This window comes from Atractosteus spatula, chromosome 3, assembly GCF_055471065.1.
Source record: "Atractosteus spatula isolate fAtrSpa1 chromosome 3, fAtrSpa1.hap1, whole genome shotgun sequence".
NCBI classification, from domain to species: Eukaryota; Metazoa; Chordata; class Actinopteri; order Semionotiformes; family Lepisosteidae; genus Atractosteus; species Atractosteus spatula.
The window spans coordinates 12,499,087-12,510,654 of record NC_142708.1 but is presented as its reverse complement, the minus strand read 5'-3'; the positions used below and the strand labels follow the sequence as shown (position 1 = coordinate 12,510,654).

Below are 11,568 nucleotides of genomic sequence, written 5' to 3'. Positions count from 1 at the left end.
TGGGTTTTAAGAGTATAAAACATCATTCACTTGAAAAAAGACGACGATCGAAGTTTTTCATACTTCGTTAATTCTCCAGTTCACACAGAATTCGCTATAAATCGATTATCATACACATGGTAGGCATTACAGTTTTACTCATTAAAAACAGAAAAAAAACTGAGTTACGCTGGTAGAGGTATAAAGGGAGCCATTTTGTACTGTGTTGTGGCTGTACGTTTGTGTATTTCTGTGTTTACGTCAGTAGCAGGAAGCGTGTCTTTGTGCCTATGAGAGAGCAAAGGGAGAGAGGGAGAGAACAGAGTGAGAGCTGAGCTGTAGTAACAACACCCTAATCCATCTGCTCATTTTACTCAACTCGTACTGCTGCTTCTTTCTAGTCAAGGTCCCTTCTGTGCCATGGATGGGTAAGTGAATTTTCATTTTAACATCTCGTTTTCCTCAAGTTCAAGGTGGTATGTGTATAATTTTATACACAGACACACACACACACACATATGTGCGATTTGATTGCGTGCACAGATCAGTTTATGAACGATCGGATTGAAAAAATACAACACCCTCTTTTTTTTCGGCAACTACAGATTTTCTTTGCAGTGTAGCTCAGGGCTATCTGTGGGACTCTTGTTCAGTTTCTTTGTTTTGTGTTATCCCTTTCTTTTTTATTGCACTGGAAAACTGAGTTGAAGAGAAGGCGGAGAGACTGGGACGAGTAGCATTCGCACGGATTGCTGTTTACTCGAGTTGTTTTTTTTTTAAGTGTTTCAAATGCGGGTGGCGTTTCTTATTACTATTGTTATTAATATATAATGTTGTTATTGCTACTACAGAACAGGGACCCGAAAAGGTTTGAAACTAAACAATAAGGCCGCACCATGTGGTGGACTTTTTCCCCCCCCAAACGTAGTTCTGTCCGTGAGGGTTTTCACTGTTTAGACTAAGTTAGAAGAAGCATGCAGTCTTCTCTTTATTTTTTATTTCAGTGACGTGCAGGGATAATCCTGCTTTAATCTCATATCACGCCTTTTGTTTCCGTTTCTGTAGCCAACTAATTTTGCCTCCTTTTCTTATGGGTGAGATTTATGTTTAAATAACCAAGCAGACTGTATTCTTGGTGAAATATTATGCTGCCATTTTAAAGATTAGTGAGGGGCGTTACTAATAATCCACCACTCCTCGACAAAACAACGCTTGGCGATACTGTATCACATTTAACAAAACAAAAAAACTTGGGATCCTGTACTTAAAATCAAAACCTGAGGCACCCAAAACGCCTAGATGAAGAAAATAATATATTTTTATTTAGCAGAATAAAAAACTATTCGTTTACATTTTAAAAACCCCCAAACATTATGTATATCCATGTAGATAAATGCGTGATTTGTTTTCTTTAGTTACGAATTTAATAACTAACCCAGACTGATTAACGCGGAATCCGTTTCAGTTTCAGACTTGTTTGCAAGACACAGTAACACAGTAAATTTATATCATGGGGCGGCAACTACGTGAGTCAGTATGACTGAAGGGACATCCTAGTAAAATACTGAACATAAAAATAGTTGATTTATGCAGATCAGTCACAGGAAGAATACTACCCTGTGTATACACTTCCTCTATATAATACTAAAGATTCAGGGTTTTCTTTATGGTGATGATGACTTTAAGCATTGTTTTGAACGTCCCACTTTTTTAATTAAAACATTTAAAGCATCACTTGGAAAAGCGCAAATACCTACACTTCCTCCATACCCACCGTTCAGAATTTCTGAGAATAAAGCTCTTTACTATAAATCGTTTGAGGTACTATTCTACAAAAGAGATTTTGTATTATGGAGGGGGTGGCCGTCATTTTGGGGCTCAGACCGTTGACGTACCCTAAATTCGTGAAATCCCTTTTTTTTGGAAGGTTAGAGAAACTAGCTGATACCCACTTTCGTTACCAACGTCTACATCAAGGGTTTCCCCCCGAACCTCTACTTAAGGACTGATCCACACTGATGATTACTTATAGCAAGCCTTTAGGCGTTCATCAGATATTATGCACACAAACAGGTGAAAACAAAATACAGTGATAAAGATGGTGTTATTTAATATTCTGTTTCTGACACTGCAGTTGTAAATCAATATTGGTAAATGCTGTTGGCCGGGGCAGCTGAGTTCATTTCAAATTTCGTCTTTAATAAAGAGTTGATTGATTTCTCGGCACCTGTATTGGGAGTAGTACGTCAAATGTGGGGATTGACACGATTGGTTCGCCTCTTAGAACAATTTGATTGGTCGTTTTTCTGGATAATCTGACTAAAGTGCAAATAAAAATGGCTTCCCCCGTTTCCACTGCGTTTTGACTAGGTACAGCTCGCCTAGGAAAGTAGTTGCCCTACAGGTTAGGCAGGACTCTTGCAGCCTAACAGTGTAATAATTGACTAAGCCTCATTAAGACAAATATAGTTATGTATACTGTACCTGTTGCAATCAGGCGTCTCCAGGATGAAATGTTTTTTGCTTCTATTTGTCACTTATTACGGTGCTGCATCCTGGTTTGAATACTATTTTCAAAATTGTTCTGCTTGGGGGGGGGGGGGATGAATTCATGGTTTCTTGAAAATGTTATCACTTTATTCACTACCCCCTCTAGTTTCTGGGTTATAATAGAAAAATATACATGTATGTAATTTACTGACATGCCCTTTTGTTTTTTTTTAAAACTAATTATTAACAATTGTGGAATTATTAAGTTTTATTAATGAGTAGTAGCTAAATCTTCAGTTTTGATCTTGCAGGCACTACACACACAATATAAACAGAAATAAAACAGATTTTAGAAAAAACGTCTTGACTATTAATCCAGTAGTGTATTAGATTTCATGACAGTTATTATGGCTTGAAATGAAATAAAACAAAGATGTTCAATTAGTGAAAGTCATTTGGAAATTATAACAGATTATTGAGTTTTTGTATAGAGGATTACATTTGTAAAGGACAGGGAAGATATTTTTCTGAGCTAGCATCTACACTTGGCTTGCATAGCTCTGCTAGAACTGAATCTGTTTCTGTTTACAATTTCAACAAACAGATGGGATTAGCTCCATGAACATGACTTGAGTAGCCCGTTCCACACTCCCACAACCCTTTGTGTAAGGTAGTGCATCCTGTTCTCCATGTTAAATGCACTTCCCCTTAGTCTGAATTTATGACATTTGATTCGTGTTTCAGATGGTACAGATGATGTACACTTCAAAGTGGGGAAAAGGGACGTTTTAAATACTGTCAAAGACATGGTGTGAAGTTGCAAGGATCTACCACTGCGTTGAAAAACACACCCCATTTAAAGACTTGATTAGCCGTTCGTAGTCTACAGGGAATCTCTTCCTTAGCTGACTGCTTGAAAATGCGAATGGTTGGTGCTGCCAGCCTCTGTACAGTTAGCCGGGCCAGAATGCATGAGTGTACTACCCTAAACATAGTGGACCTCAATTCCTGAAAGAGAATGACGGTTCTGCTGAGTAAAGACGCAACAGTGCTGCATTTTAGGTTGTGTTGGAGAAAAAAATAATACGCGTGAAACAGGCCATTAAGTTCATCCTTACAACAAACTTGCTAAAAGTTGTGATGTATGTTGTATTTTGCAAGACAACATACTGCTTGCATTGAGGAATTAAAGTTAGGCTCAGTTTCATTGTTGAATATTGCATGGCGGTTGGCAAATTCACTTGTTCGTGAAGAACAAATAGTAAATAGCTATGCAGTAATTCCATTTAAATTGCTTGCTGTCATATCTTGGTTTGCTCAGCTTTTCATGGATGTGCCAATTGATGTATTTTTTTGACTAAAATGAGTGGTCATCTTATTTTTATTGGACTCTAATGTATTGTTACTGTTTGGTCCATACCGAGATCCGGAGAGACAGGTAAGGCCTGAGAGTGTGACACTCCCCGTTTACAGATGGAACGTGTTTATTTAAAACTGAAAATACATCTCTTCATATTTGTTTTTTAAAAGTTAGACGCGGAGGGGAACCTCAGAAGAATTACGAGCAATCCCGGGCAAACCTAACTGATTTAATACTGCAGCAGTGAATGACAATTTGGATCGCATTTGGTTCTGCTTTGCCTTATCACCTCAGTACTGCATGTCATTGTCACACCTGCCCAGTGCTTTGCAATGTCTTGCAAATGCAGACCCTAAGGTTGTGTGTGTGTCAGTACAGAGAATGTGGATTTGTCGCCTTTTGAATTTCTCTTAACTTTCACCTAGAGTAACAGGTTTCTCGTGTGCTCTTGTATTATAAGAGCTGCCTTGTGGAATTCTTGTGCGCGCTCCCTTAAGTACCCAGTTTATGATTTTATTTCATATTTTGGAAACGTTTTATTATAAAAAAGAAACTTTTGTAAGTTCTTCCCAATGTAGTTATTGCTGTGTGACTAAAACTGAAAGTATGCTGGGCCAGATTGATTTCCTGTCATGCTAAATCTCTTTTAATGCACAAGGCAATAATAATTGTAAAGTTACATAAAGGTTTACGGATTTTGTTTTTGTGGGTTTGAAACGATTGTCCTTTTTCATCGTAGCTGCTAATGCTGCAGTAAACTGGCAGCTCAGAAATTACCCGCCATATTTTTCGGATGTGTTCTTTTATTTGTAGTTTAAATATTTTAGGCTGTTGAAATTGAGTTTTGTGGACTCTCAACATTAATTTTTCTTGTGGCTTTGTGTGCTGAGATATATTGTCCTTACTACTTCATTTTATGAGGTATTTTCCATATATTGGTCAGGTAGGGATATTACAGATTATTTTTTTCTTGGATTCTTTATTGTATTTAACATAAATATTTCAATGCTTTCACAGAGCTAACCAAAATAACGCATGGTAGCAAAATGTAAATGATTCAAACCACCCCAGTAGCTTAATGTTTGAAATTTTAGTATACTGCATGAAGGTTACTCATGACTTAGGATCCTTCAAGGCTGGAAGGTGTTTTAGAGCTTGAGTGTCATTTGCTGGTCTTGTACTCGTAATATCTATCTTGAACTGACCTGACCAGCTCAGTAATTTATGCGAGGCAGGCGCACTGTGAAGATCATGTTGTCCTGTTAAACATAGTCCAAGTGGAAATTTACTATCACAATAACGGTTGTCCCAAATGTTGACCCTCAACTTGTTGGCTTCCTTATTGTGTTGTCTGACAACACTGTTCACGGAGACTCAAAACTGACATTCTTTTCTCCTTGTGATTCAAGGGAGACCTTCATTTAGGAAATGCGGTAGAGAAAGAGAGAGGTCACAATGTGGCCACTCAGGCATTTATTGCTAAGTATTGAAGCACTTCAAACTGAAATCGGCAGTAAAGCGTATACCCCTAGCTGGTTGGGTTTTCTTTCAAGAGATCTACACAAATACTACCGTTCTAATGCTTTTGTGTTCTTGCTTAGAAAACGGAGGATATTTTTAGAGTACTTTTATTATAGAACTGGGGGTGCATATTATATACCATTGGAATTATTGCTGAATTATTTATACCCTTTGAAAATCTCTGTATGCTGATCAAAAGCATATAGGCTGAAGGTGGGCGCTACATAACATCCCATTATGTGATAGTATTGCTTCTTTCCTTTCCCTAGGCCTGTGTGCTGTGTTGTGTGTGTTTTGATCCAGGCTGTAAGCAGGGGCTTTAGTTTTTATGGTTAGCTAAGAAAACGGGGATTTCACTTTTGTCAAACAATGGATTCTTGCTTTCGTGGGTTTATTTTGTTTCTCTGTAATCGGTCCAAAACACGCATTGTTTTTTTTCTCAAATAAGATCTAGAAAACTTGTGACTGTGATCAATTAATTTCTGCCTAGAAGGTTTCTTTTTAAAGTTAAGCAGTTGTTGTCTTTGTAGACTAGGGGTGGGGTGTTCCTCTTCATTGTGGAGCTTTCAGGTTTTCAGTAGTGTTACAGTTATAGCAGTGTGTTTGCTGATCATCAGTGTGACATAAAGTAGTTATTTTTTTAAATGAGAATTTTCCCAACCCATGTGAAGAAATATCTGGATGGAGAAAAAACTAAAAAAAAGATAGAGGTATAACCTACACTGACAAGCCTAGCATTTAGTTTATTTCTGCTTTAAGTTCAGCTGCAAAGCAAATTTGCCCTTCTCTGTGGCAGCCATCCAGGCTGTAAGTGTAAAAGAGCAGAAATGACTAATGAATTGTAGAAAAATGGGTTGTTTTGAGAAATGATAGTGTAGCCTCTTAAAGGATCTGGTATTCGTTACTGTACTGTACCAGTTAATTTGCAGCCTTTCATATGTTTCTGACCATAATGAAATTCTAGGTTTCTCTACATACTCCTGCAAAATGCATGTCATTAAATAGTTGATCATACTCCTTGTGCATGCATGTCAATAATATAACCTCACTGCTAAAAGACAGTGCATATAATATCTATAATGACAAATTATGAAAGGAGGATAAACATAAAGATGCTTTAAAGATGTACAATAAGTGCATATCAGTATTTCCCTTGAGTTTCTAAGACAAACCCACAGGGCGGTAATGTGAAATTGACATCCGAGGTCCTCCACCATGAATCGTGGGCAAGATGAAGACGGAGGAAGTACACAAAAGGCCATACAAAATGAAATAAATATAATGGTGGTTACTTTTGTTTGTGGTTACCTCAAAATAGGCTGTACAGTTTGTCTGAAACAGTTCTGTTGGATGAGTGTTTGGGAGAACTTTGGAATTGCAGGGACATTTGTCTTACTTGAAATATATTAAACCCATCAGCACTTCTTTTCTGAGTGAAAGGCTAAGCAATTGCCTGGTTACTAATGCCATTAAGGAATCCGATACCACACTACAGTGGATAAAAAAGCTTTTAGTGGCACAGTAGACAGTGATGCAGAACTAACCGGAGAGCTAGAAAAAAAATCACCTGCAGCAGATAGCACTATAGCATTACCATATATTGACGAGTAATCTGACGTTTTTGCAGTTATGAATCAACAGGCATTTCTAAAATGTACTCATTTATATTTAATTTGTCTAGAACGAAAAAAAAAAACAGCAGAAGACATGTTTTATGAAGGGCTGATCACCAACAAAGGGAATCGTCAAATTACTGGAAATAATCTGAAATAATTGCATTGAGGTCTACAGTACAGCAGTAGGAGGGAGGCATCCTGCCATTGTACAGTGAAAACAAAGGTGCAGCCTGTGTTACTCAGGCATAACGCTTTTTTAAACTGAGACACACATCCTTTGAAAGATGTGAAACCAGGTTTACAGTGCACACGGTGTTTTTAAATGCGTGATAAACAGTTTCATTTTATATCATCAGCCACATGTTCTTAATGTTTTGCTAGATTTAGAGATACATTGAGTGTGCTGGATGTGTACTTACTGTACATACAGTCCAATCTTGTGGCATAATTCATATTTAATCTTGCGGATGAGTTACATACAGTACTTCCCTGTGTAGCTGAGAAGAAATAGTTATGCTGTATGTTTAAATCTTATGTTATGTACATTTCTTGGAAAATCTAGGTCTTGACTTTTCTTTTAATACCTGAATGATCAAAATCATGAATTTTAAAAGTGTGGGGCATTGTGTTCTGCTTTCACGTGTTTTGCTGGTGATTCATGCACCTGCTGTTTTCTCAGAGTTGAATGCCAAGATCCAGTAAAGGCTACACCTTCTATTATCTCACACTAATGGACACTGAAATATTGTATTTCTTAATCCCAGTTCAGTAAATGCTGGTCACAGTTCTTGAAAAGAGAACCCATACAAAATCCTTTATATATACAATTTCCATTCTTCTCTGATGTCATATACAGATCCTCAACATACGGTGGAATATACATTCATCTTTTTTAGCTTTACATGGCTAAAAATAGCACGTTGTGCATTACCTTGACCCTCCGCAGGTCCAGCTTCTCAAGAGGTTTCTGAGGTACATGCAGGAAACAAAAGGCCCGTTTCTCTCCTCCTCCTGGGAATTTAGTTTGACCCCTTTTGTACCAATCAAACTCTTCCAAGTCGAGCTTTGACGTTTGAAATTAATTAAAGCTCTGATTATCTGGTCAGGTCAACCCACAAAGCTTTAAGTATTGCATTCAATTTGAAAACCTCAGAAAAGCCTTTTGGCCTGTCAAACTCTGACAAAGCTGATACCGTCACTTCTTTCAAGAAATAGCTGGATGAGAACCTCGGATGAGTGGGCTTCTAGCAGCTAAACAAGGTGGTGGTAGTAACCTTTTTTCCGCAACAACTTGGTAATCAAGTTTGTTTTTACATTGATTTTTAGTATGTATGGTTGCAGGAACTCTTTGTTACATATTACTGAAGGGGCAGCAGACTTTAATGATAATAATCCTTACACTTGTATAGCGCTTTTTCTGGACACTTCACTCAAAGCGCTTTGCAGGTAATGGGGACTCCCCTCCACCACCACCAATGTGTAGCCCCACCTGGATGATGCGATGGCAGCCATAGTGCGCCAGTATGCTCACCACACATCAGCTATCAGTAGGGAGGAGAACACAGTAAAGGAGCCAGTTTTTAGATGGGGTTTGTTAGGAGGCCATGATTGGTAAAGGCCAGGAGGATATTGTATGTTTATCTCTTTTGATGCACAAGGCAATAATTGTAAAATTACATAAAGGTTTGTGGATTTTGTTTCTGTGGTTTTGAAACAATTGTCCTGTTTTGACATTTATTTTTCTGGCTTTGTTTATAGGTCTGACCAGTGCATTGTACAATTTTAACATGACATCCCTTTATTTTAATTATAAACTATACTTTTAAATGATATATGTTACGTTGGATCCTGGAACACTTCTGTTGACACAGTATACTGTTCTTAAGCATTCCTGAAAGGTGGGGCTCCAGTACCTTGAAGTTGGTCGGTAGTCTTGCATCCAGTAAGTTGTTTTAAGGCACTTTTACAATGGATATGAGCAAGAAACAGCATAATTTTTTTATCCACATTAATCAAGTTGGAAATGCCGCATGATATGTGTTTATGTGAACTCTCCAGGTAAATCGTATTTCTTGGGTGTAAATGGATTAAATATGCTCACTATGTGCACACATACTATACCAGTGTTTTACCTCCTACTGTCCTTTTTAGAGTTGCCATTATGTGTGCTAAATGTGGTGTTTATAGCTGAACATTTTGGATCAGTTACTCATAGTCTGTGATCCATGTGCATTTGAATTTGTGGACTTATGCTTGTCAGTTCTGGCTCTGAGCTTGCTCTCTGTATATGATTCATGGGGGAAAAAATAAGGGCTTGGTGTTGTTAATGTTATGCCTGCTACTAGCTTTGTTGCTGGTCTAGCCATCCCCGATATTCCAGTTTTTCCAAATATAGCGTAAAGGAGCCGTTGTTGAGTTTGTCCTATTCGTGTAATGCCTTTTGTAAACTGTAAGAAGTAATCTACTGATGCAGATGTACATCACCATGAAGCAGAAGTGGTTGCTTTGAATTTAGCAGTTTTAAAGGATTACCGCATTGTCTGTCATTAAAGGTACATAGACCAAACAGAAGTGTATGTGCTAACATTGATCAGCTGCTTCTTCCGTGGCTTGATGTGGACATTTCCAGGAGGCGTGTTTCAGTAAGCACAGAAGCATTGTGGCAGAACTGGATATTTCATTTCATGTTGGCATGGCAAGGCTTTTTACTGGAAAGGTCACGTAAAAGAAGAGGCTTTTGGCTCATTTAGCCCGTTTGGTTGCTGGTAGCTAATTGATCCAAGTACCTCATCCAGATGTTTCCTGAAAGTAGCCAGGATCTCAGCTTGGCTTCAGCCACATGACTGGTGAGCTTGTTTCATACTGCCACAAACCATTTTATTAAGATGTGCCTCTTGTTCTCTGTTTTGAATTCATTTTGACAGTCTACATTTATGTCCAGTGTTTTGTGCTTTGCTCCTGATTCTGAAAAAAATACACGGGTTCCCTCATAGTCTGTTCAAGACAAAATAGGAATAGTTCTGACAGTGTATGACGTTCCTTTGCCCAGGTGTTGATTGCGGTCCTCTCCTATAGGCTGACTCCATAGAGGCAGCAATATCTTGTGTACACGAAACTTGTGTACATGATTTTAAAATGGGTCCCTAATTTTAATTATAGGCTATACTTTAGATATATCAGCATATTTATTACCTCCCCACACTACCTACAAAATGAAAATGATGAGTCAATATAAACACCTCACACCTAATATAAACACCTAACTTCTTTTAATTCATTGTGACCCATTTATATTTGTAGTTTGTTTTTACTCACTATATGCAGCTGTCTAAATGTCATCTGCTAGGTGCTTGCCCAGTCTTGAATTTTATTGAAATCCTGAATTTGCTTTGGTGCTTTTACAGTGTTTGCTAATCCTACATTTTTGGCATCATTGGTAAACCACTACTTGACTATACCAGACTCTTTTTGTCATAAATTAGGAAGAGCACTGTCCCTAATACACCCTAATACACATCCCTGTGGTACAACCACAATTCCATCACCCCAAATGGTGCATTTATGTCTTACCTGCACACTATTTTATGTTAACCAGCTCTCAAAACGAGCACGAACATTACCTAAAATGCCTGCTGTCTGCAATTTAGGATTTAATCATTTATGAGGAATTTTATCAAAAGTCTTCTAATGACTTAACAGCAGTAACATATGGAATATTTGCTTGTTCAAAGAATTCTTAACTGGTCATGGAAGACCGACCTTTTCTAAAAACATGCTGACTGTCTCCTATCATCTTACTGCTATGCAGATGATACTCTATTTCGTTTCCATAAACTTCCATGTAAAATAATTTTCATAACCTTACACATATTACAAGCAAGACTTATTCATTAATAATGACTTGGTCATTTTTGTCACCTTTTATAGATATGGGTGCTGCTCTTTTTCTGTCTCTGTCCTAAGTGACTGTTAGAATATGTTTGTAAATAGATTATTAACTGCTTAACTTGTTTCCAAAAGTACTTTTGATAGAATACCATCAAGCTATGTTGAATTATTTATCTTACATGCATTTAGTACTTGTAATACCTCTCTTGTAATACTACTTACTATAGAACTTTGCCATTCCTAAGCCTGAGGCATGTTGTTTTCTTTGTTAGTTCTGTTTGATACTGGTACTAGTGTTACACAAAGGGGTATCTGCTGTTGTTGTACAGATGTTTAACTAGGAAACCATCAAACAAACCCTTGTCGGGTTTTATTTATATGGCCCCTGTAGTAATGATCAAAGGATTCATATTACTGGCCTTTGAGCCATCCTTCCTTAAATGTTTCAGATCTTAACTGCAGCTCTTTCTTCTTTAATATTGCTCCCATCTGTGGGTAGGTGTACCAATTTCCTGTCTCAGCCTTACTTTGACAAATTCCAGCGGAAGGCTAGTCTCCTCAGACAAGGCTATTCTCTCCTTTCCAGGCAATGCTGTTCACAGAATCTCGGCTACTTGTAAAGGAGTGGCAAAGACCGAATTGTTTTTATGGCTCCTTCATGGTAACCATCCAGCCCAGTGTGACTGGAGACTGGCCCCTCGCAAAAGCTGCTTT

The 11,568-nt window shown here is 37.9% G+C and overlaps 1 protein-coding gene across 2 annotated transcripts in view; it reads left to right on the top strand.

The window, feature by feature from the left end:
- Positions 1–270: 270 nt before the first annotated feature.
- The window catches only part of ptbp3 (polypyrimidine tract binding protein 3), an 87,147-nt gene continuing 75,849 nt past the window's right edge, over positions 271–11,568 (top strand). The window contains exon 1 of one of the 2 annotated variants that reach the window (XM_088910191.1): positions 271–407. Coding sequence is in view for 1 of the 2 variants with exons in the window: in XM_088910193.1 (XP_088766319.1) it covers positions 404–407 (4 nt within the window). In the remaining variant the exon portion in view is untranslated. The remainder of the gene's footprint in view (positions 408–11,568) is intronic. The other variant, XM_088910193.1, reaches the window with a different exon arrangement.